The sequence below is a fragment of the Embiotoca jacksoni genome, unplaced genomic scaffold (genome assembly GCF_022577435.1).
Source record: "Embiotoca jacksoni isolate LCO1_2020_lvr unplaced genomic scaffold, fEmbJac1.0.p SCAF_4, whole genome shotgun sequence".
Classification (NCBI taxonomy): Eukaryota; Metazoa; Chordata; class Actinopteri; family Embiotocidae; genus Embiotoca; species Embiotoca jacksoni.
This window is the reverse complement of record NW_027185392.1, coordinates 8506583-8533190: the sequence shown is the minus strand read 5'-3', so window position 1 is coordinate 8533190 and position 26608 is coordinate 8506583. Positions and strand designations below refer to the sequence as shown.

At 40.9% G+C, this 26608-nt stretch overlaps 2 protein-coding genes across 9 annotated transcripts in view; one reads left to right on the top strand and one right to left on the bottom strand.

Moving 5' to 3' along the window:
- Positions 1-91: 91 nt before the first annotated feature.
- Positions 92-18135, bottom strand: ecpas (Ecm29 proteasome adaptor and scaffold). The gene is made up of 49 exons (XM_069167664.1): positions 18078-18135; positions 17141-17271; positions 16804-16920; positions 16237-16355; positions 15841-15990; positions 15522-15699; positions 15108-15247; positions 14833-14911; positions 14626-14745; positions 14377-14462; positions 14180-14255; positions 14042-14091; positions 13875-13941; positions 13593-13715; positions 13357-13460; positions 13065-13188; positions 12879-12959; positions 12521-12737; positions 11985-12076; positions 11675-11809; positions 11404-11575; positions 11032-11204; positions 10755-10856; positions 10507-10630; positions 9539-9684; positions 9144-9198; positions 8911-9025; positions 8692-8760; positions 8433-8550; positions 8155-8322; positions 7950-8029; positions 7240-7345; positions 6954-7001; positions 6723-6841; positions 6082-6232; positions 5934-5999; positions 5696-5785; positions 5495-5561; positions 5320-5411; positions 5115-5181; positions 4785-4982; positions 3405-3616; positions 3259-3302; positions 2956-3148; positions 2718-2865; positions 2121-2226; positions 1904-1992; positions 1743-1814; positions 92-1013 (listed from the first exon to the last, which is right to left on the bottom strand). Exons 1-49 carry the CDS (start codon positions 18097-18099, stop codon positions 874-876), a joined length of 5541 nt encoding a protein of 1846 aa, XP_069023765.1. The 5' UTR covers positions 18100-18135; the 3' UTR covers positions 92-873.
- A 3909-nt stretch (positions 18136-22044) lies between these two features.
- Positions 22045-26608, top strand: part of kdm4c (lysine (K)-specific demethylase 4C) — a 30652-nt gene continuing 26088 nt past the window's right edge. For 5 of the 8 annotated variants that reach the window (XM_069167669.1, XM_069167671.1, XM_069167668.1 and 2 more), the window contains exons 1-4: positions 22045-22257; positions 23880-24046; positions 24372-24547; positions 25308-25422. In XM_069167669.1, the coding sequence (XP_069023770.1) occupies positions 23903-24046; positions 24372-24547; positions 25308-25422 (435 nt within the window). In that variant the 5' untranslated portion in view covers positions 22045-22257; positions 23880-23902. Of the gene's footprint in view, positions 22258-22511; positions 22724-23879; positions 24047-24157; positions 24207-24371; positions 24548-25307; positions 25423-26608 lie in introns of those variants that run through there. The other 3 variants (XM_069167666.1, XM_069167667.1, XM_069167673.1) reach the window with 3 other exon arrangements.

The window sequence follows — 26608 nt, the reverse complement described above, 5'->3', positions numbered from 1 at the left end:
GAACGTATGGTCTCGGTGACACTAAGTGAGGCAACGTTGGGTCCTCAGCTAACAAATCTGATGTGAACAAAGACAAAAAGAAAGTCATCAGTTCAAATTGTCATGGGAGTTTTATTTCATCAGGGACAAATTCAAACCACTATAGCATCACTTTGAAGTTACCAGCAGGTTTTTATTTTCAAGACTTCACAAAATAGGCTGACGTTTTTCTCATTCATCACAAACAGGACAAAGAACACCAGTTTCAGGACACACTCAGTAGATCTCCAGTACCTCCGCTCCTTCATCACTTCTCAGCAGTGGTGGTGGAATCAAGTGTCCACAACCCCTGAAAAGTGACCATGAGATGTTGCAGTCACACTATTGTCAGATAAGGTGTGCAACCTGCTGTTGTTTTGATATTTAATAAGTAGGCAAACCCACAACAGTAGTAAAAGTTCCCCATTTTGGGGCTATAGATAGTGTCCACAAACCCAACACATTGGTTTATATAGCATTTATTATCATCAACTTACTGTCCATTTAAATGAACACAATACAACTTGACACATTAAAATTAGCCTTGCCCTTCAACTCTCACCATGAATTCAGACTCAGAGCAAGTTATTATTCCAGTCTGTTCAAGGTCAGGCTTTGCCACAAACATGAATCAGTGTACTGGAGTGGAGCAGCACGAGCCAACATCACAGCTCACAGGTAATATGGACACTTAATGCAACAACTGAGAGATGTGAGAATCTGTTGAACAGAAGACAGCTGTATCAAAGAGGGCAGACAGAGGAGTGTGCTAATGTATGGTTTGTGTCAATGACAGAAATGTAAAAAGAAGCAAATGTTGTTATTTCTTGTATTGTGTTTCAGTGAGCCGTGAGCTCAGGGTTGACTCTGGATGTGTCGGCGCAGCTCCTGGGCTTTATCCCTCAGCTCAGGTCTGCTGTCTGACTGCAGCGTCGACAGCGAGCGCTGCAGCTGCTCCCGACTCTTCACAGACACACAGTCCCACTGTTCGCTCTCTGGTAATAGCAGACATGCACAGGAATATTTCATCAGTAACCAGGTTTATGTTCACCACCGTAGCAACTCTCATTTATTAAATAGGAGACACAGGCTGATGAGAAAAACATTTAATTCAAATTAAACCGAGTTGTTCAGATATTTAACTACAAGTTATGAAAAAATATGATGTTCATAGTAAACATAGATGAAAAGTGAGAGCATCACAAAGGTCATTAGGATATATTTTGTTAATGGGAACGATCAATGTCTGCACAAAATTTCAATCTAAGATTTGTTGTGATGTTGCAGTCTGGACAAAAGTGATGATTACCTTTGAACAGTAGAACTTTAGTAGCACTTAAAATGGCACTTACTGATAGCATTTTGTAGTTTGGCTTTCTTGAAGAAATTGTATTTTCTTGATTCCTGTTGTTCTGGGTTTTGTACCCTCGTGGTTGAAATGCACTTATTGTAAGTCGCTTTGGATAAAAGCGTCAGCTAAATGAAATGTAATGTAATATAATGTAACGGACACTGAGATTTTGCCTGACTGCTCTAAAAAAAAAAAAAAGGCAAGACATTTGAGGATCTGAGGATATACTCCCTTTAAAATGCCTGAAAAAGTATAAATATACAATTCAACAGTATAGAAAAGCTGCCTCAGCAGAAATAGTGGCTCTTCCATTTCACAAACCCGCTCCATTACAAGAACAATAAATTATTTTATAAGAGCAATAAATAATTACCTCCAGTTCTCTTTACGATCAGATCCACTACTGACAGGGCCTCTGTCCTCACAGAGGAGTAACTTTTGTTTTCTGGATAGAAGGACAACGGATTCGGTGATGAAATGCACGAACAACATGACACTATAATTTAAACTAATATGAAATAGTGAGGGTCTTACCTAAAGGGTATGTGAGAGCGGCACAGGTCTCTGCGAGGATCTGTGACAAAGCATTGAAGTCTTCACTGCCCTTCTCTAGCAGCAATAACCTAGAAAGAACGAACGAACGTTAACGAGACACACTTTATCAGCTGAATAACTTGGGGTTCAAAACTAATTTAAAAGTTGATTAATTATGAGAAAAGGTTCATAAGGCTATTCTTTGTTTGGTCCTTACCCCTGGAAGTATGCCTTCATGCACTGTAGAACTCCGAGCTGGACTTTCCAGGTGCTCAGCTTGAGCTTCTCACACATTAGACTGCACACCTCCACTTGGAAACGTGCTACAGACACACAATGATTTGAATATTACACGTTGAAGGCCACATCTTCGTCCCCCAGCAGCCCACCTACATCTGTAGCCCAATATCAAGGTAGTTCAGACACAGAGCATAAGTGTTAATTGTGAATGACACAAAAGTCGTAGGGCCTTGTCAGTGGTGAGTACAGCAACATGAGCGGTCCTAAAACACATGTTAAAGTGTAATAAAGTATAAAAAAAGGGAAACCAAAATAACTAAAGATAAATACAAATATTTCATCTATTCAGTTCAGTACATGAAGAGCATTGCATTCAGGTTTGGATGCAAGCTCAAGATTCAAAAGAGGAAGGATGGTCCAGCACATTGTTTGACTTAAAAAAAAAAAAAAAAAAAAAAGGAAATGATTTTATACCTCAAACCTTGATGCATAATATTGTTGTGGGAACGTAAACCAGCGTACAGGATTCATATTTAACTGAAGCAATATACTGTATAATATGTAAATGTCGTACCCTGAGTCTGTGTGTTTCTGGGCCAACTCTTTCCAAGCGTCTCAAAAGCACAAAGCAGAGCGTCAGTCTTCAGCTCCTTCTCCTTCACATCTTTATCATCATCATCTTCCAGTGACCTTGGGGATGCACCACCACTCTCTGGACAGCTCTGTTGGGAAGACAGATTGAGCACCATTGAAAAGGCGTCTTTAAAATGCCATTAAATAACAGCCGATATCAGATGAAGATGGAATCTGACCTTCTTGATCAGAGGGAAAAGGATGTCTGCCATGTCGCTGAAACGGTCCTCCTGGCTGCTGTGGAGCACATCTCCAGCACAACGCAGAGCCGCCATTTTGTACACCAGATTCTCCTTGCGGCATTCCTTCAAAACAATCTCCAACACCTCTGAGATGGTGGGTTGGCCGCTGCAAGGCTTCTTTAGCTCTGCGCTAAAAGCCCAAGGAAGAATGGGAGCAATAAGGCATAAAGAACAGGAAGTGAACGCTGTGTTCCAAATAAAATTGGCAGCAATAGGAAAAAGTCGTGCAAGACATCTCACCTGCATTTTGACACTACTGATCCAATGGCTTTCAACAGCTCCTCCTGGAACAAAAACAAAAACATAAATATGAAACCAAAATTCTGTTTTTGACCCAACAATTTATTTTTTATTTCATGTTCCACGGTTTTGTTAACAATAATTACCTTTCCAGCCCATGTGCGTCCAGATAGTCCCTGCATCAAAGCTGTCAGCACCAAGCCAAGGTGTGGTGCCACTAATGAGCCTGTTTGTTCCTTGGCAACGGTTGCCATGGCAGCTGCACCCTGAGCCTTCATCTTCCAGGACTGGGACTGCAGTGCTTTCTGTGTGATGGTAATCAGCTCAGTCATGTAGAGTCTGATGCCTCCAAAGCTTCCTGATATCAAAGAAAAGTTTTGATTAATTAATAATGCATTATTTGTATTACCTAAACCAAGGAAGTTATGTTTTTGATGTTTACTAAAACTTCGGACCCGATTTTAATGAAACTAGTGCTGTGTTCCAAATGGTGTACTTGTGCACTAACATTGCATAAGTGCGTTCACTTTGTCAAGTACAGAAACATGCAGTGCACAAGTACCAGGATGATGCACTCAAAACACGCCAAAAAAGAAGTGTGAAATGCTGGACAACTTTCCACCCTAAACGGTCGCCATCTTGGCTCCGTAGAGGAAGGGGCGGGGTTAATGGTGTGAAGAATTTTCAAATTAAGGCTCTGAGGAAGCTGCAGCTGAACACCACACAAAAGTTTTTTTTTTTTTCACTACTGCTGCTAGAAAAAAGAATCAGTGTGTTTATTAAATGTGTTAAACAGGAAACAAAAAAACATTAGTTTCTGAGTAAAATAATTAAAGCTACATATATTTTGGCGGGTGACGTATTAACATGCTGAGGTCATTTCCAGTCAGTGAAGAGCGGCAGTGTGTGGATTGAAACATTACTCTGTCATAATTACTGCACTACACAGTAACATGGATGAGCACTATTTGTTAGGGTATGACAGGAAGTATGTTGTTTGGTACACAGCACTGGTGAACGGGTGAAGCACGAGCCGAGGAACAACCCACAGAATTTTGAGGCAAACAGACAAATTGTTTTTAATTTTCATTAACATTGCAAGATAGGATATTTGGCCTACTAAATGCCATACATTTTAGAATCCAGTAAATGGCGGTAAAGCTCAATATTGCCAAAACTGTCCGTTCTAGAAATACGCCAAGTCTATAACAAAGTCCACATTCACGGGTACCAGTAATTCTCTGAGATAGAAGATGAGATGTACTTGCTCAAACTTAATACAACAAGAAGTTGTTATGAAGCACTTGGGGACAGCAGTTTCACAGGGCAGAACAGGAACTGGTACAACAGCTGAGATGTAGGGCTTTAACTAGGCACAAGGCATTTTAACATTATTCTTAAATTTTGGAAATCTATCTAGACATGTATAGGGTTTGTAGTTGAAGATTTGAATACCATAGTAGAGTGGACTATTGACTTTGGTGGAGGTTTGCCCTTCTAGTTTATGTTGTATTGGTGTACCTCACCTGGAACGTTCTCCTGCCACACCTCAGCCCACAGCGTGGCATCATGGTTCTCCCCTTTCTCCTCATCAGGACCTGGAGCCTGATGCATGCCCAAGAAGGCCAGTGGCAGGGCCACTCCTGCATGGCCCTTCAGCACATCTGGACTGTAGTGGCTGATGGCATGCACTGTCAACGCACATGATGACTTGTACACAGGTTCTGCAAGTAAAAGGGAGTGGGAGGAAAGGCGGAAAGAAGAGGAAAGAGTAGTCTGAAAGTTAGTATTGAGTTTAAGGCACAAACAACTTTGACTTAAAAATGAGGGTAATGATATATTTCATGCCGTCTCACCCTCTTTCTCCAAGTACCAGGTGTTAAGCTTCAGTAGTAGTTTTTCTACACTGCTGTCTTTTGCGGTCTGATAGAGAAAACAAACATCCAGATAATTCTTTATAAATGATTAAAATGTTAACAAACCATTATTTTATTCCCAGTCATTGAGAAATCCTGTGGTGTGATAATTGTCAGAAGATTACTTGTTAAAAGTAGTGCTTACCCTGACTAGATGTCCCAGAGCAAAAGCAAATGCTTTCTGTACTACACTGCTTCTGTCATGGATGCCATTCAACAGGGCACTCATCAGTTTACCTGAAAACACCGAAAATATCCCCATGATTAGTTCACTTGCACCAAACAGACAATGCATGAACAAATGAAATCTTGTGCTGCACCTGAGTATGGAGTAAGGTCCTGGGGACACTGCACTGAGAGGGAGACAATTACACTAGCACAGCCACCCTAAGAAAAAGAGTCAAAAAGAGCCAGCGTGTGAAGGGAAGGTGAATGGATGTAAAAGAGATTCATAAGAAGACAAAGAAGAAGGTCATCTGAGCAATAACAAATGAATTCATGACTGCAGGACTGAGTTGTACCTTGGTGCCCAAGCCCACTCCACTCTTAAGCAGCTCACAGAGTCTGGGAACCAGCTCCCCCAGCACAGAAACATCCAGGTGCTGCAGACACTGCACACAGGGACACATCCTTACACAACAGACCTCACTGGCGTTTATGATGTCCTGTAAGAAATCTCACATTCTTTCCCGTAAAACCTACAATATAGGTCTAAAGACTCAGAGGTCATGTGAAGGCATTTTTTTATTTTTTATTTACCATGTTAACAGTCTCCATCATTGGAGAGGACTTTGCAGCACTCAGCCTGGCTGCATCCATGGCACTCTGGAGAGGCAGAATGAACACAACTAATGACCATGTGAACTCTAACTTGTGACAAATTGACAGGCTTACAGGCTGAGGTTACCTTCTCCTGCTCTGTGGCTCGGAGACTGAGGTAGTTGAGGACCTGAGGCTCCAGTGTGCTGAGGGCCTCCAGCAGGGCCGGGATCAACCGGGCAGCGTGAGGCTTTAGTCTGGCTCCGGCGGTCTTACTAATCTTCACCAGGGTCTGGATGCTGGCAGGAGGAGAACAGATTGGTTGAGAGAGAACGAGCAAGACACAGAACAAAATGATGACCTAGTAATGTGATGGCTGAACACCATGTCTTGTTAAATAGATTTAAATGATACATTTCTTGTTGGTTTGGGGATTTTGATCAATAAAAGGTGTCAATGACTGAAAATAATGAGCAATTAACGAGTAAACAGACTGACATAACCCAACGTTATCTTTGCAGGATCATATGAAGCTAAACTGTAAATTGTTGAAAATCCATTTTGATTTTGCTGTGGTTGAACAAATGCGAGAAAACACAACTTTCAAAGTTGCTAAGGTCCAAAACAATATCAAAACGCAGTTAGCCATCAATCCCAAATTGCAAAGATGTTGCAACAAGTATTTAACTCCCAGACATAAAGCACAAGTGTCCTCAATACGACATTATTCTCAATATAGGAATAATGTCACACAAGAACTAAGACCACATTCATTGAGGAAAATGTTACCTGAGCGCTCGAACCTCTGAGACATTGCTAATAATGCCTTTTTCCAGCAGGGTTGGTAACATCACCGCCACAGTTCTCTGGGCTGCAGAGCCTGAAGACTCACACATACGAGTGCACACCTGGACAGAGACGCAGAGTGTTGATGGACAGGACATACACATATGGTATGTGCACACAAACTAACACAAGCATATACACAAAGGCCCGCCCTGTGTGAGAAACAGCCTTTACCTTACTGAGTGTTTTCAGTGTCAGGTCTGCAGCCTTCCTCACAGACTCCTAAAATGAAAACATGAAGTCAAAATCTCATTTAAAAAAAAAAAACTAGAAAAAAAAAAATATAATAACTAGTTGCATGTTTCTAATGTGTTTACAGTTATTTCACTGTATTTAAATATATGTTATCTACTGAACAGGGCTTTTTGCAATGTGTCAGAACAAATGACCCAAGTCAAAATCACTCCTCTGGTGCCTGCGAAATGAAAGCAACACTGATTTCTGATTATTTCCTTCTCACCTTGATGTCATCAAGGACTCTGAATAGTGTCTCCCACATCTCAGATAGGTGATCAATAAGATCATCAGCCTGACGCCCGCGAATCAGGTCGTTCAGAGCCAGGCAGCTGAAATTAAATACCATTAATCAAAAACACATTACTTTCATACAAGAACATGAGCCGCTAGCTCACTCTTTTTCTAAACAAGTTGCACTGAATGCAACAGAAGACCTCAATTATTAGATACAATAATTATGGGGGTCACATTGAAATGGTTAATTATAAGTCCAATAGTTACTGTAATTAAAACGGTTCAGGCCCATTAGAGAGGACCTCCGGATAAATTTGAAATAAAAGTAAATTGCCGTTTTGGCACATTATACCTGGAAAAGATTCCAGATAACTTCACGGCACAGGACAAAGATCTCTTTCAAATACTTTTGGCTGCTAGCAAGAGAGTCATTACACAGACTCTCTTGCAGATAAACCCTTCAAAAAGGACTGTAAAAAAAGACAACAACAACAAATACTGTTGTCTGTTTCAATACACTAGTTTCTGTTTGAAAATAATAATAATAATGAAAAAAACATATAGTCCAATGAAAGCATTTACGAAAAATCAAGTAGGCCCTCACAGTCAATGGTCAGTCTTAATACTGTATATTTCTAGGAGGTGTATTAAGTTTCTTAGGAAGTGTAGGACGTATCTCTGCGTGTATTTTTGTTGTACCTGGACTCCCGCACTCTCCAGGTGTTACTGGTCAAGTTGGAAATGACATCCTGCAGAATCTCCTTAAGATACTTATCCACCTGGAAAACATCAGAACAAGCAAACATAAACACATTTCTTCTAATGGTGATAGTCTTTTGCATCCATGCATACTTCCATTCGTTTTCACATTTGGGATTGTATTTGTACATGTAACAACTCCTACCAGGGTCTTATCAGTGACCAAGGCATCCCAGATGCTGGTCATGGCCTGACGGATGCTCAGGTTGGGGTCAAACTGGTAGCGGTACAGACGAGGCACTAACTGGGGCAGGAACGGCGCCAGCTGCTCCCCGGCCTTGGCTGCGATCATGTGGAAACCAAAAGCTGCTCCCTGAAAGGAGAGAATTATATATATAAATAATTATAGGTAAGGTCAGGAGGGGGGAGGCAACATCAAAAAGTCAGGAAAAGGGAAGATGTTATTGAGTATGAGCCTGATACCTTGCGCGAGTTCCACATTGCATGGTGATTGGCCAGGTTCATGAATTTGTACACAAGATCTGGTTGGTTCAGGTCGCTGGCCAAAGAGCAGAGCTCCTTGTATGTAGTCAGGCCGTGACTGTTGTGTATACAAGAAGGAGAAAAGGATTCATTGAAACCCACAAAAATATGCTCAGAATTCTAAACAGTTTTTAGAATTTTCATTGTACCAGGACTAAAATAAGAGCAAAAGGTGTCTGCTGATGGTGACATGACTTACCCGTCAGGTGTTTTCCCCAAACCTTCTCCTTGGAACACCTCTGTATCTTCTGAGACTGCATGTCTCACTCTGTTTGCAAAAATAAATAAGCATTTGATAATATATTCACAATGCCACATATGTTGCGCTCTTCCCTTTTCTCCCCTACAGATATTAAACTCTTGGCTTTTGATTCTCTCTCTTTTCATTCCCTCCCGCTTTACTCAACCATTCACTCACCTTTTGCCAGTCATGAGTGTTTCCACCAGGGTGGACACCAGTTCCTGCTGGTCACCCTCTCCTCCCATCTCATAGACAAGGCCGAGGCCTTTAGATGCCGCATCCTGACTCAACTCTAGATGTAAGAAAAAGAAAAACAAAGAGAGAGATGATGAAGAGAGAAGGAAAGGGTGCAAAGTGGTGGCTTTTTGTTTTATATTTGATCAGTCAGGTTAGACTGGACTCTAACTTACCATCAGGGTCTGAGAGAACAGAGATAAATGCCACCTGAATCTCCTTTAAATGGGACTGTGAGAGAAAAGAAAAAGGAAGAAAATGATTTGTATTTAAAATCCAAGTGATTTGACATATGCACAAAATGAAAAAGTTTGCACAAGTCTGAATGTCCCACCCCTAAATATTGTTATGCACATATACTGATGGTTTTCATTCTTTGAGATAAAACAAGATGCAGCCCTCGGTTAGTGATGATTCTGTTTTTATTGAGGATCTAATAAGGTCGATGAAGAGCTAATCTGAAAAGCGGTCAGACAGAATTTCTATGGAACATTTTTAGGCTTGTTTGTCCTTTGACTTGTGAAACGTTATGTTCTAGGTGTTCAGAGTCATATAGCTGCACTATACGCACCGTGATTTCCTTGTGATGGCCGAGTTTCTTGACCAGGGAGAGCAGCCAGATGCAGGCTGCCTGCCGGATGTGGGGGTTCTGGCTCGGTATGTACTTTGACAGGATGGAGTTGAGCACCCAAGGAACCACATCACTGTTTTTCACATCTGACAGGGAAGGAAATGTTGGAAATGGTTAAAGGACAAAAAAAAAAGAAAAAAGGACAATTGTTTAAATTTTCTTAAGGACGTATTTGATTTTTAGATAAAAATGGAGGATTATTATGTAAATGTCTGCTCAGGCGAATTAGTTTTTACATATCTCATATCTGACTACGGCAATACAGAGTTGCTAGACAGAAAACATGTCAGCACTTTAACAGCCACTGATACAATGCGACAGTGTTGCAGTGGTTAGCATTGTCGCTTCATAGCAAAAAAGTTCTGGGTTCGAATCCAGGCCTGGGCATTTCTGTGTGGAGTTTGCATGTTCTCCCTGTGCCTGCGTGGGTTCTCTCCGGGTACTTGGGCTTCCTCCCACCATCCAAAAACATGCACCTCAGGTTAATTGGTGGTTCTACAAATTGCCCTTAGGTGTGAATGAGAGCGTGAATGGTCTTTGTTTCTGTCTCTATGTGTTGGCCCTGTGATAGACTGGTGATCTGGTCCAGGGTGAACCCTGCCTTCGCCCAATGTGAGCTGGGATAGGCTCCAGCCCCCTCCCCCCCGTGACCCTGCTCAGGATAAAGATAATGGATGGATGATACAATGCAAGATATGGACCGAGACATTTGATCATTAGAAAATCTGCAGTGTGGACAGTCGGCCTTAACACATACTCAACAACCAAATCAGATTTGTGTGAACTTGAGAAATGCCCTCATCCAATCATTGCTTTAATTCACATCTGTTTCACTCCAGAGTGAACAAATGTGTACAAAAAGTGATTGAAGTGCAACAAAACTTTTGCCTACAACTCAAAGTACTTACTGAGTGGCGGGCTGTACTGGTCCTCATTGCAGGTCCACGGGTCTCTGGCAGCTCCAGAGCTGGCCCCTATTGCAGCACTGGTGATGGCCTCTCCAACCGTGAACTGCAACTCCACCTGCTTGGCCTTGGAGAGAGAAAAAAGCTGTCATTAATAAGCTACTTAAAAGCTTCATAACAGCTCAAGTAGAAAAAAAATACCAACTTCAGCTACAGCTAGACAGTCGAAATCTTCTAATGTTTACGCATACCTCAACAGAGTCCATGAGTCCCTGCAGCAGCTTCTTCTGATGAGGGAAGTCTCCGTCTCCCACTGGCAGGTAACCCAAGGTCATAATCGCCCGTTCCTTCATCTGGAACACAAAGGAAAAAGACAAACACAAACAAGACAATAAAGACAAAAATTAAGCAGGCCATCCAATCCTTCAGCTAAACACCCGATGTATTTCATTCATATAGTGTAACAGTGTGCACTGATGATGAACTCATCTCTCAGCAACCGCTTCTTCACTGGAGTTCAAGGTGTACCTTTGTGCTCTCCTTTCCAGAGGGGATGCGAGCCAGCAGGTTGTCCACGGTAGACAGTTTGGTGAAGCCCTCACCGTCTGCAGGGATCAGCAGGGTGCCATTACGCCCAATTTCTCCCAGAGCTGTACAGGCCGCCACAGCCAGCAGTGCACTGCTGTTGTCCAGGAAGGAACCTGGAGGGACATACACAAGGACATTATCTTACCTTAAAGTTTGTTAATGTTTTTTTTACAGGATAAAAAACATCACCCATTATAATCTAGGGAAAATGTCATAACAATTTAATATTTATTTACTGTACTCTAATTGCTACCAAGTCAATAAATAAAGTCTAGAATATAGGAGATCAATGCAAAAATAAAAATGACATACCAATTGTCTTTGTGGCCATGGCAACAAGTTCCTCATCTTCCTGGGAGGTGATGCTCATTTGCTGCCTGGTGTTGTATGTGGAGTCAGAAGAAATGAGAGCTTTCTTCCTGCTCATGTTTCTTCCCACCATGTAGCCAAGAGCCAAGATAGCGCCATGCTGGGTCTCAGGACTCTGTGATTTCACAAAACCAATAAAGATTTAAGCAGGGTAACGATAAACACTTATAACATAAAGACTATCAAGTTGATGTGTAGAGACGGAGTGGCATACATGGTTGTCTTTGGTGATTTTGATCAGGTTCCGCACGGCCGTCTCCAGCTCATTGCCAGTCATGGTGGAAATCACTACAGCATACAGCTGGGCTGCGAGCTCCCTCATGTCCTCCTTGTTCGTGTTCATCAGACTCTGGAAAAGAGCATCTCTTTTTACAGCTAAGTGTACTGATGACTGTGAAATGTGAAAAACTCACGTTTTGACAACATTACAGAACACCTGAGTTTGACTAATTGTTTAGTGGTGCAGATTTTTGTCTCACTGTCTTAATACCATATTTTAATAATTACATGAACCAAATACTCACTTTAATCCAGTCAATTTTATCAGCGAATCTGGGAGCCAGTTTCCCCGGGCACACAGACACCACTTCCAGTAAACAGTACATAACTGGGATTCCTGTTGAGGTTAGGACGCACAAAAAAATACAACTTTCTTAAAAGCGCAAATACCAGTAAGTGCACACATTAATAAGTATATTAACATTTCTTCTAGCAGAGTTAATGTACATCAGGTATAAATTTAATTTACATTCCTTTATCAAAGTTGAAGTCTTTGAGGACAGCAGATTTAACAAAATCACCATGGGCAGGACCTTACTTTTTTTAACAAATGTTTTTGTCACTTTTAATCAGTCAGATACCTTAGAGGTCGATGAACAATTTTCAAGATATATATATTTTTTTTGGTCTTTGACAATACTCCCTGGACTGCATTGATGATTTTGACTTACAGAAATAAACAGAAGTTAAACTGCAATACTAAAAATCACTTTATTCGTAAACAAGCACAAAATAACTTTTGGAACCGTGTCTTTCAGAAAAGCAGGTGTAGCTCTCTCACCTCCTACAGCAGACAGCAGCTGCTGCAGAAGCTCCATGTAGACATGTACAGGATTTGTCTCAGAGCCCTTTGACACTGAGGGCTGAAGGTCAGAGGACAGCAGCGTGTGGACATAGCGGCCGATGGCGGGAGCATCGTCCTGCATATCGGACAAGCGTGTGGACATGGGCGTGGCCCCGGCACTGTAAGCTAAACACATCCTCAGGTAGATCATGATCTGGAGAAACAGGGAAAGCAAATGAAGAGGTCACTGAGGTACAAAAATCAAATTACCTCTCCAAAGATACACCGTGATTTTGCAAAGTCATCCGATGTCAAGATTAATGGATGCAGCAGGGTCCAGATCAATAATATTTACCTCCCCAAATGCAGACGGGTTGAAAGGAATTGTGTAGGTTCCAACAATGTACTTAGCTGGAGTCTTGAGCCTCTGAGCTGCCTAATAAAGATTTGAGGTTCATTATTTCATTTTCCAAAAATGACCACATTGCAGCAAGGGTACATATTTCCCCGAAGACAAGGAAACACATGCAGGGAGCCTCACTTTCTCCTGGATGTAGGCCACCATGTCAGGAAAGGAGGGCATTGGCTTTGGTCCCTCCTTCTCTGAGCTCTTGGTAGGAAAAGCCCTCAGCACCCTCTGGGCCTCTCCAGATACCTCTTCCCTTCTACAACACAGTGAAAAAAACAAATTTTATCGTACCCCATTCTGAGAAGTACACCACTGAAACGCTCATCTTATTTGTATTGCAAATATATTCAAGATTCATTAAAATGCAGACAGTGTATTTTCGTTGCAGGTTATTTACTATGTTTGTTGCGTTTGCGGAACTTACGGGTCTCCAGCAGCCAGCAGCAGCAGGTATCTTGATGGCACGTGATCAGGACCAAACACTGTGCTGGCAAACTTCATGGCCACCTGGCGAACTTGCACCTCCGGCTGTCCCAAAGGAACAATAAGAGTGCTTGATTTGACTCCTGCATTGCTTCGTGACTAAACTAGCCAAAACACATGCGGTTTTTTTGGTTGTTTTTTTTAAACCAAACACCTATTCTGCCAGTGTTCACTCACCTTTCCAATGTATGCAGCCACCAGGGCCTCCATTAGGTTCAGCAGTGCCCCCTGTAGGTTAGCATAAGCTCCAACCATCATAGACAAAGCCTCCTGAATGGCAAGACGGACATCAGACTCCTCCTGGAGAGTGATAGCAACATTTAAGAAACATCCATACAAAAAACATAACCGTGTTCTCCTACAAAAAAAAATGTAGAAGAAGGATTAGATGATAAACTATATTTGCTGAAATATATTGTAATGTTTTCAGAGCATTTTATGTTAGATTCTTTCACCTACCTTGCACATGGACTCAAAAAACTGCTGCACCAGTGCAATATCCTTTGTGAAGAGCTGTGGCATGCGACTAGAACAGATTATATAAAAAGTTCAATTGTTTTGCGTTTTGTTGTCCCACATAAAGCTGGCAATGTATCAGGAAAATAAAGTTGATTATTTCACTATACCTGGACAGCTTTCCAACAGCAGAGTAGGCAACACATAATAACTTGGGATCCTGCAAAGAAACATGAGGTTTATTAAGTATAAAACAAGCTAAACTGCATGAAGTCAGGTTTATGGATGTGTTGTCATTTGTATTTGACCTCTTTATATTCATTGATGAGCTTGGTAAGACCATTAAGCAGCATTAGGCCTAGAGGCTTATTAGTGTCTGGGCATCTGAAAAACAGGAGGGGGGCGGGGGGGATAAGCTCATATTTTACAAAATGCATACACATATTTATGGAAAGAAATGTATCTTGGCTGTTTTGAGACAACAGGAAAAATGTACTTGTCTTACATCATGCAGATGTGATGGACAAACTGTAAGGTGAGAGACAGCAGTTTGTTGTTGGTGTTGGCTCCAAACAGACCGTCGTACACAACCTACAGAGGAAAGAAAACTGGTTAGCTGAGTTGTTGTGATCAAACTTGGTACTTGATTAAAAAAAGCATTTCTTAGCGCAAGAACTCCTATAACCCATTAGCAAAACTGCATCTTGAAAATTGAGAATTTTAAAAATGTACCCACAAGCATCAATATGCGTACCTGGATATTAGCTGGAAAGCACTCCGCAGCCAGGCGTGACCGAAGAAGATGTGGCAGAATCTTCAGTTTGACTCTTGTGCTTACTGGCTCGTGTTTCAGCTCTTGCTTCACACTGCCACCCTACAGTTCATAAATGAAAGTATCATACAGTTATATATTTAAACAAAATCACAAGTTAGTAAAAAATAAAATGTCGAGTTTACAAACCTTTGATTTGAGAGGAACATCACCCAGATACACCTTGAACATCTTGTTAATAATCAGAGGATTGTTCCAGTCAATGATGCTGGAATAGAACACAAGTACATTATTGATGATGCTGATAAAAGTTTACACTTTCATTCATTTTGTCAGCCAGGTTTACCCAATAAATAGGGGAGTTAGTTTCTAAATGACTGGGCGAGAGGACTGATTATAAGTGAATGACTTGTAGTTAATGATGCAGATTTAAACCGGGTGCATTTGCCAGCTCCTTCACCTACCTCTGTTTGCTCCTTAGCTCCAGATCAGCTGCAGTGGCCACACTGTGTCTTGTGTCACTTGAAGCCACCACCAAGTGAACCACCGTCTCCACTTCTGGGACCTGCTTTGCCTCAATGAACTTCACTATGCCGAGCTTACACTGTTGAAACCAAGTACAAAAGGAGTTATTAGGTGGTTCTCAAAACAAACACAACACATTAGGCATCACGCATCACATTTACCTACAAGCCATTACAGATGTTAAAATACAGGGGTTTAGACATGAACTTCAAACTGACTGTACTTAAAGCTAATTATACAAATGCTGTACATCATTCTGAATTGAGGTGCTAATTTTTTTGAATAGCGTCAAGCTTGACATAGTAAGAATACACAAGCAAATGACCTGCCCAGACAGACAGAAATACAGTCACCTGCTCTAGCTGCTCAGCATTCCACTGGGCTTCTCCTATCACCCTCTTGGCAGCATAGACGTTCATCCCCGGGGGAGGCTGGGGGAGACCCTGGCTACCTGCAGCCACTGCCCCATCCGCAGAATTCCCCTGGGAGGAGGATGGAGCAGGGCGAGTCGGAGATTCATTCAGCACAAACCTAGAAGAGTCAAAGAGAGAACGAGTCAACACTCTCGTTCAAGATGCTTCTGATGAACAACTACTACACTAATTTTACTGAAGGTGGGACCCTCTGAGAGCTTTGGTCATTTAATACTTAATCCACACAGCAGGAACTCACCCATAGGGCATCAGCAAAACATCTAACATGAACTCCAGCAGTAGGTGCACTGTCTTTGGCCGTTCAGTTAGGTTAAATGGAGACGCGTTCTTGGAGGTGTCTGCAGGATACTTCATATGGTAAAGTGTGGGGATCAGCAGGTGCATCAGGCTAAAAGAACAAAGAGAGGATGGGGAGAAAAAAAACAAAAAAAGAGAGTTCAACAAAGGGACAAATAACAACAAATCAGGTCAAATAAAGACGAACGAGGTAATATCTCTGCATACCTTTAAAGATGTGTCAGTCAAGAAAAAATGAACAGTCTATCTGCAAAACATACTTCTTTTCATCCAGTATTATGATAAACGTAAACATAAGTGTACATACTAAAAGTTTGAGTGTGTGCGTCCCCCTCACCTGTCCTGCTGTGGCTGTGGCTTTCCCTCCATGGCAGTGAGGAGGGTCGGGGCCAGCTCACACTGTTTTCCCACTTCCAGACGAGGGTAGCCCATTTTAATGTAGATGATGGTGAAATTCTGTAAATAAATGTAACCATCACTACACCCGTCTTACGTAACAGACCAATTTTAATAAAGTAATAGAACAAAGAAAATCAATCTAAGATCAGTGGCATGCCCACATGAGCATGTTCACTTTGAAGCAGTCCACTTTTATTATATGCATTAAAATAAACGGCACCCAGACGTTGATCCAGACAGGCAGTCATCTCATTAGTTAACAAGTTATTAGTAACCTAATATTTAGGTGTGGTGCCTTACCAGTGTTGAATCTTAAAATGATTCAGTAAATTTTGCACTGTACTCTCAACCAGCATCTTATCTCTACCTTTTTACCTACAGTAATGTCTGTGTAATTGGGACCATGAGCAAAGCAAATTAGTGACTGACAAAAAAAAAAAAAAAAAAAAAATCGACATTAAACATCCTCCCCCTTACAACCTGCATTGTAAAATGAGATTCTTACCGTGACAAAGGAGGCAGCTGCAGGGTCTTGATACTGTACCAGCAAAGTTTCTACTGGCAGCTGAATCTTGGGTCTGCTTTTTATCCTCTTGTTCAGGTGCACCAACAACTCCATAACCTAGCAGAGGAGGCACAAGTTTGATTATGTAGTTTAGTACATTATGATAGACTCGCTGACCAGAGAGAAATACCCAAGCTCCTTACAAGTATCTTTGCATCAGGAGGAACTTAATCTGAACAGAACTTCTGATGTCATGATTCTGACATGTATTCACACATTGTATGAGGTTTGGCTGTAGACCAAGTCTTTATATCTCTGTAGGCAACACCCTTCTTACTTTCTTTCTCACGCCCTCCTGAACGCTGGACAGCTTGAGGAGAACAGGAGGTAGGAACTTGGAGATAATGTCCTGCAGCTGTTCGTCTGTCTCCGCATGGCCCAGACGAAGGAACACACGCTCCAGCTGATCTGTCAAAAACACATTCAAACACCATAATCAGCTTTTATGTCTCGTTTTCCAAGGTGATATTTCTCATGCCCCAAGAACGAACGCTAAACGTAGCTTACAGATAGATCGCTCGTACATCAGTTCAAATACATTTCACAATATCTTTCATTCAAATATAGGAACTCCGACCCAACCGGGTTTGTGCAGCCACATGCAAAATCAGCCTGTGCGACCTTCAGCTTCATACAGACGGAGAACAATACACAAGCAGGCATGTTGCTGCAGTTTGGCTGATATGGCCGTCGTGTCAAGCTGCCGTGTTGGTGCAACCATCACCCAGCCCTGCCTCTTCTCTCCTGGCATGGCTCACCAAGCAGCTAGCTACCACAACTGTCAAGACTATCCACGTATTTGTATCGGTTTTTTTTTTTTTTTTTTTTTTTTTTTTCCCCTGTTTAACCACTGGCTTCTCACTACCAGTGACACCCCGCGCAACTAATCCTAAATGTCCTAAATATGCGAGTTGTAAATCTACACGTTAAAAGTTTGATAAATGGATGTATATTAATAGAATACGTGTTAGTTTCATTTTGACCATGACTGGGCAAACGGCCTCCTGACGTTAGCATTCTAGCTCGCTATATAGCCGAGTAGCTAGCTGTTGTTCCTGCCCCCGTTTTTAACTGAAGGAAGCTTTATCGTTACTTCAAAAAACATCTCAATCGTTAGCATGAAGACAGTATGCTCTTAATTTTTTTTTTTTTTTACCATCAGAGACGTAATAATTTGAAGATATTAATCGCCAATAACGCAGCAAGAAACTTACTGAGTTCATCCTGGGCAGCCATGTTTGCAGAACGTCACCAGCGCCCCCTCAGGTGACTGAACGCAACTGCACTCCGCCCTGCCACTCCTCAGCGACATCACGAAAACATCACAACGAACCAATTATCAAACTAACGTCAATGAGGCATAAATTGTGCATTACATGCCTAATTCTACATATATGACTGCAATTCACACTGATGCTCCGTATGACCATAAGACACAATGCTACCTTTCTATTATAGGTTAGGTAGTTACTTTATTAATCCCCGAGGGGAATTTTTTTTCCGATACAGCAGCATACAGGAAGCAATAGATAATAATAGAAAGCAATAAAATAGCAGTAAAATAGCATTAAAAATATAAAATGCACAGTATATACAGTATAGTATATATCTATATATACAGTGGGTACAGAAAGTATTCAGACCCCTTTAAATTTTTCACTCTTTGTTTCATTGCAGCCATTTGCTAAAATCAAAAAAGTTCATTTTATTTCTCATTAATGTACACTCAGCACCCCATCTTGACAGAAAAAAACAGAAATGTAGAAATTTGTGCAAATTTATTAAAAAAGAAAAACTGAAATATCACATGGTCATAAGTATTCAGACCCTTTGCTCGGTATTGAGTAGAAGCACCCTTTTGAGCTAGTACAGCCATGAGTCTTCTTGGGAATGATGCAACAAGCTTTTCACACCTGGATTTGGGGATCCTCTGCCATTCTTCCTTGCAGATCCTCTCCAGTTCCGTCAGGTTGGATGGTGAACGTTGGTGGACAGCCATTTTCAGGTCTCTCCAGAGATGCTCAATTGGGTTTAGGTCAGGGCTCTGGCTGGGCCAGTCAAGAATGGTCACAGAGTTGTTCCGAAGCCACTCCTTTGTTATTTTAGCTGTGTGCTTAGGGTCATTGTCTTGTTGGAAGGTGAACCTTCGGCCCAGTCTGAGGTCCAGAGCACTCTGGAAGAGGTTTTCTTCCAGGATATCTCTGTACTTGGCCGCATTCATCTTTCCTTCAATTGCAACCAGTCGTCCTGTCCCTGCAGCTGAAAAACACCCCCATAGCATGATGCTGCCACCACCATGTTTCACTGTTGGGATTGTATTGGGCAGGTGATGAGCAGTGCCTGGTTTTCTCCACACATACCGCTTAGAATTAACGCCAAAAAGTTCAATCTTGGTCTCATCAGACCAGAGAATCTTATTTCTCATAGTCTGGGAGTCCTTCATGTGTTTTTTGGCAAACTCTATGCGGGCTTTCATATGTCTTGCATTGAGGAGAGGCTTCCGTCGGGCCACTCTTCCATAAAGCCCCGACTGGTGGGCTGCAGTGATAGTTGACTTTGTGGAACTTTCTCCCATCTCCCTACTGCATCTCTGGAGCTCAGCCACAGTGATCTTTGGGTTCTTCTTTACCTCTCTCACCAAGGCTCTTCTCCCACGATTGCTCAGTTTGGCTGGACGGCCAGGTCTAGGAAGAGTTCTGGTCGTCCCAAACTTCTTCCATTTAAGGATTATGGAGGCCACTGTGCTCTTAGGAACCTTGAGTGCTGCAGAACTTATTTTGTAACCTTGGCCAGATCTGTGCCTTGCCACAATTCTGTCTCTGAGCTCCTTGGACAGTTCCTTCGACCTCATGATTCTCATTTGCTCTGACATGCACTGTGAGCTGTAAGGTATAGACAGGTGTGTGCCTTTCCTAATCAAGTCCAATCAGTTTAATTAAACACAGCTGGACTCCAATGAAGGAGTAGAACCATCTCAAGGAGGATCAGAAGAAATGGACAGCATGTGAGTTAAATATGAGTGTCACAGCAAAGGGTCTGAATACTTATGACCATGTGATATTTCCGTTTTTCTTTTTTAATAAATTTGCACAAATTTCTACATTTCTGTTTTTTTCTGTCAAGATGGGGTGCTGAGTGTACATTAATGAGAAATAAAATGAACTTTTTTGATTTTAGCAAATGGCTGCAATGAAACAAAGAGTGAAAAATGTAAAGGGGTCTGAATACTTTCCGTACCCACTGTATATACAAACAACCAAGAACACAGACAACAGTGTTATTGTTGTGTGATGGATTTTGCCAGAGGTGAGTTATTGTATAGGCTTACATCATACAGGCCTATTTATGATATAATACTTACTGACAATGTTCATGCTACACAAATATTAATTTCACAATCATGCCTAAAAGATTCATAATGCATACTATAGACTAGTTTACTGTATTGAATCTGTTTAATCTGGATTTAGTTTGGTCAAACTAAGGTTTTAAACTCTGATTTAACTGGAATTTCTTTACATACATTTTATTCTTCATCTCTAATCTGCTTCATGTGTCGCCAAAGTACCCTCTTAAACAACACAGTGTGCAATTATACTGCCTCTTCTGAATGTAAGCATCAACCATACATCCTTGGTACATAAAGCACTGTAAACATTAAGGTTTCCTTTTACAACATTGCCCAACATTTTTAATGTAACACTCTATAAAGTTGCTGTCATTACCCGATCCATTAAAGATTAGTAAAGCTTTAAGGTTGAAGAAATATAACAATTTGTTTGGCATTTCATTTAAGCTTTTGATTTTGTTCAAGCAATTGTGTCTAACTGTTTTGCCTTAAAGTGCCCAATGAACTGCAAAATTTAGATTCAAGACTCAATTTTCAGTTTATTTATTTCTATTTCTCAGCAATATATTGAGATTATATCATATCCTGATATGAAACTAGAGGATTAGATGTTATCTCAGATTTTGGATATTGTAATATTGCCATATGTCATCATTGTTGTCTTTGCAATTCTGTAAAGTGATATCATTTTCTGAAATTAGCAGACTGTTCAAGCTGTTATGTTAATTGCCTTTACCCCGTTAGCCACTTCATCACTGATGATTATTTATTAAAAATCTCATTTTGTAAATATTTTGTAAAAGCACAACATTCATTGCAACAATTTTGTTGTGATATTGATTTTGAGGTATATGGTAAAAAAATATTGTGTTTTTTTTACTTTGTCCATATCACAAAGCCCTATTTATTTCTCTAATAAAACATCATTAACATGTATGAACGTTTCTAGAAGACCTTTAGGGCTACAGACCTGACAAAATCTTTAATAAAACATTAAAACAAATATAAAATATGAAGCATCTGTGCAATTAACAGTGGTGGAATAAGTATTCAGGTCCTTTACTTCAGTAAAAGCACCAACAGCACACTCCATTACCAAGTAAAAGTCCTGCACTCAAAACTTGCTTCAGTAATAGTATGTAAGTTTTATCAACAAAATGTAGGCCACTTAAAGTATCCAAAGTAAAAGTAATTACCGCAGTAAAATACTCAATGTCAGTGTTTAATATATATTATGTTTTTGGATTAATAATTGCATTAATGTGCAGTTTCGTTATTTAAAGTTGTGCTTGTTTAACTACTTTATGTCGGCCGCAAAAATTAAGATTTTTACATGCTTACATCGTTTGTGTTCCATGTATCTCTATAAATCAACAAACTCAGAAGTACTATGCATTTTCAGCATTATCCAAATCTAAGTGGACTTTAGATTTGTTTATCTAGTTAAAAAAGGGACATTTTCACAAAACATAAAGGATCATCTCATCCTTAGTTTATTATATAAAAAAAAAAAAAATTAAATAAAACAAATCTCCTTATTTTGAGAGACACGAGAGACAGGCAGGGTATTAAAACTTGAATTCTTTAAAGTATAAGTATCCTGAATAATGCAGTCAGACAAGCGCAGTGGAGTACAAACTAAAACATTTACCTGAGATTTAGTGGAGAGGAAGTATAAAGTTGCATAAAATTAAAAATATTCAAATAAAGTACAAATATCCACCTCCAGTAAATGAACTGTTTTCTGCAGGACATGCAGGCGCACTTTCTTCTACCAGCATCTCTGGCTGCGATCCAGTTCATCGACCCGCCTGCTGCTTCGCAGATCTCACAGTGCCTGGATAAAGAGTACCGCAGGCCGACCATGCCTGTTTTTAGCAGGCTGGCGGATCCACCACAGCGGAGCTGGAGTCGAGGCGGTGCGGGACGCAGCCGCTCTTCAAGGCACGAAGCAGCAGTCGGAGCAGCTGCTGTCATGTGAATCAGCTGGACGAACAAGGAAGGGGATAAACAACAACACCGCGGCGCCGTCTTTCATAATCAAGGTAAAAAAAAACAACACAAAAAAACAACAACAACAACAACAACAACCTGTTCACTTTACTGGGCACGACGTGTCGTACAGTGGCGAACCTCCGTAACCGGGTTTGCACCCGGTTGATCAGACAGCGACGTTGTATTTCGTGACTCCCGGTGCAGGATTAGCGAAAGCTATCAACAGCTAACAGTTAGCGCGTGCCAGCTTCTTAAGTTGGCACGCGCTCAACACCGGCGGACAGCTCGCGCTGTGCGTCGTGTCATTGTTCGCTCGTCTGTCGCTAAACTTGTAATGCTCGTGACGAATGAGCACATCACAGGACGGACGGACTCGGATCATTTTTGAACTACACAAAGTCGCAAAGGAGGGAGCTGTGCGGGCCTGCGTGTGTGCGGCCACCTTGCGAGGGACATTTAAACCCCCACTGGCTCGTGCAGCAAGTTAGCTTCTGTGATAGCCAGGTTAGCTTGATAGTTAAGTATGCTTTTTTTTTTTTTAATTTATTTTTTTCCCCTCCTTTCTAACTGCTATCCTCGTGTACCGGTCTCATGGAAACTTATCGACTTAACAGTCCATATGAGCCACTCATCTAAAATAGAGGTTACCGCATCAGCTGAGCTGAGCGAGCTGCGCTGTTTGTTCAGCCATTACTTGGCATCATAACAAAACGTAGGCTAGCTGGCTAGTTAGCCGGGCTGGCAGACAACAAAGATGGGCAAAGCTGCAGACGCTCGTGTTACAAGTAAAAGAACTGTTCAGCTGAGATTTAATTTGCTCAGGCATCTTCACACGTTTATTAAATAATAGGCCAAACATGGCTGATGGAGGTTATCCACGTTTTAAAAATGATTGCTTTAATATCCGGACAAAGAGTAAGGCTGTAAACACATTGTGTTGAAGCACTGCAGTTGATTTCTTTTTTCTTTTTTTTTCTTTTTTTTTCAAAAACTTGTTTCAGCATCTAATTGCCTGTTACATAATCGGGTCGCATGCAACTATATTACAGTGAAGTAAGCCGTATGTAGAACTATAAGATCAATAATCATAATGACTTCACTCGGGGGAAATGTGATCCTTTGTCTGAGTGCACAGTAAAGTCAGAGTTGGGAGTGGGATGGGTGGATGGGACTAAAATCTGAAAGGGGTTGTTGGCATCGGCAAGGATCAAAGGATCAAATCGACATTTGTCGAATCTCTACCTCCATCTAGTGGTAAAAATGGTCACCTAACCAACTGGCCCATAGTCCCCGTGTAAATTATTTCCAGTAATAAGTACAAGACTAAAAATGAATCCAGTGAACAATATAGCGAAATCGAAAGAGGAAAAAAAAACTAGTTGATATTGTTATATAAATTTGGTTATAATTAAAGTGCATTGAAAATTAAGATAAACCAAATTTAAGTTGTCTTCAAATACTGTTTTCATCCATCCATGTGGTTCAGGACAGTTACAGTACCTTTTCTTTTTTATTTTTTTTAAAGATTTTTATTTTGTGTGTGATGGCTCTTTCCAAACAGCATTTTTCTCTTACACAGTAACTGCCGTAATAACTGTTTAGAAAGCATTTTAAAATACAAGATCATATTGGAGCACATATTTATCTGTTGTTGTTGTTTTTTTCTCCCCAGATCATAGCAGGCGAGGTGGCAGGATGGCGGGAGCAGAGGTGTACTCCCCTGCAAACCCCACCTGCAAGATAATGACCTTCAGGCCCACCATGGAAGAGTTCAAGGACTTCAACCAGTACCTGGCTTATATGGAGTCTCAGGGTGCTCACCGCGCAGGCCTGGCTAAGGTAGATGGTGATTTGAATCTCCACTTGGACAAAATTTCAACTTCGGAGTATTTTGCTTTTCCCAGTCTGTAAAATTTGACATCTGATGCACAATTTTTTTTTTTACCAAAGGTGTGTTCAGTCAATCACGGGAAAAAAGGAAAGCAAAGAATGACATAAAGTGTGACATATCTAAGTATATAAGTAATTGTGTGGAGGTCTATTTGTACACTGTGGATTAACTACCTATGGTTCCTATTAATCAAATGCTCCTTATTTGTACATTCTGACTGTGTTCTTGTTTTATTTTTCATAATAAATCTTTACTCCTCTGTTTTTTCTTCAGGTAATTCCTCCTAAAGGCTGGAAGCCCCGTCGTACCTATGACAATATCGATGATTTGACGATCGATGCTCCCATTCAGCAGATGGTGGCTGGTCAGTCAGGACTCTTCACTCAGTACAACATCCAGAAGAAACCTCTTAATGTGCAGGAGTTCAGGCGACTAGCTAACAGTGACATGTGAGTATTATATAGTTGTTTTTGGTGCGTTATTGGTTTTATTAGTGGTGAAGAAGGGCTCCTACATTCATGCAAACATTACATTCGGGTGCTGCCATAGTAAGAATCCAACTAATGACTAAATTATTACAAAATTAGGGCAAAGGGGAGGCTGCATGCACAAGAAAATTTCCTGACTCCCAAGATTTTATGAGTTATAAGTTTTGACCTGCAAAGCCTGCGTCAGACATTTAAACAAATATGCTTTGAGAATGCAGTGTAATCACCACAAGGTAACTGGTTAGCTGGCAAGCTGTCCAATAGTATTAGAATATGGTGACTATGAGTTCAACCCACTGCAACTTAAGGAAGTACACGAAAATAGACAAAACATCTTTATCAAGTTAACAACACATGCACAACATTTAGAAACCCACCGCAAATTCAGACAACACAACGCATTTCTGAAACACAGAGTTTTTGTAATGTTGTGTTGTCTGAATTTGCGATGCAATTCTGCAGACAAATGCTGCATATGTGTTCTCATATAGAGGAAAATTTTTTGTGTCTTGTCTATTTGCATGTCTTTCATTGAGCTGCAGTGCTATGAGCTTTCAGGGCCACAGTAATAGAGAAATATTAACCATTAGTATCATTTTGCGTGTGTCTTTTTTTAAATATTTAATGTTGCTGTATTTTGTAATTAGAAAAAAAGTTGTCATTGTACGAGTTTGCAGGTGGTTATTTTGCCGTCCTAAATGTAATTAATTTCTCCACACAGGTACTGTACGCCTCGCTACCTGAACTATGAAGACCTGGAGAGGAAATATTGGAAGAACCTCACTTTTGTCTCACCCATATACGGTGCTGATGTCAGCGGCAGCCTCTATGATGAGGTAGATGGCGTTTCAGTTCTATAATTAGTTCTGCCCTCTGGAAAAAAAATTTGTCAAATCATGCAAATAGGCTCTAGGTTGGCTGTTTGCATTGGCAATGAAAACTTGTATGAAACTTATTTAGGATTGTCCACATCTTGTTTTTGCCTCAAACCTTAAAAACAGTCATTTTAATCAATTGAAGCAATTCTGAAAAAAATAAAGGTTGAATGGTCTGCAAGCAACACAGAGACTACAATATCCTAGCACTGTAATTTCACAGTTTCTGGAAAGAGATGAGTTGCCTGAAGCATAGACAAAATGTCTTTATCCCTGGCTTGAACAACTGAATTTTTCACAAAGCAACACTTTTCAACAGCAACACTTTAGAAGCGTCGGGACACTTGACATTTGTTTAAATAAACATATTCCCCTAAGAGTGGCATTATCTTTTTTGCTCACTGGTTCCCACTGTCATCATGGGGATGTTTATTATTTGAAAGTACTGATTTTGTTGTTTTCCACTTCAACCTTGACCCATGTTCAATACTGCTTGTTAGGTTTTGGTCCAAGTGTTTTAATGGATTGGGGCTGTGAAGATTTGTTAACCAGGAGAACAATGAAAAACTGTATTCTTTACATAGCTGATACTCATTGGATTTTAATATGCCATTATCCACTGCCCCGATGTTTGCCCAGGAATAATCTGGAACCAAAGTTTAGTAGCAGAAATGTTTCACATCAGACTGAGCTGACGGCAGGTATTCCAAACTTTAGAAACAACACAGTTGCAAATCAATGAGACTGGCGATCGGTTTCGTATGTAAATTGGTTAAATCATTAATTACAATGGGCCAGTCACTAAGGATCTGGGAATAGCTGCACTTACAGTGTTGTAATGCTCTCCTAAGCCCCCTCCTTGGTTTCAGGGATCATTTTTCTCTATTCAGTCTGATAGCCTCTTTGGCTCCCTATTCAAAACAGCTTTCCTCCATGTCAAGTTTGTACATGTCCTCAACCCTGAAAGAACTGCTTGATGGTTTAGACCACAGAGTCCTGGCCTTACGAGGTAGCTCTTCCATGTTGAGCCATCGGCGTTGCCAGCGGCTGTTTGATTTCTGCAGTGTTTATTTCACGACAGTCCTCCCAGCATTTAATAGTGTACACTATATTGCTCTGTTTGTGCTGGGGGACCTGATCCCCAGGG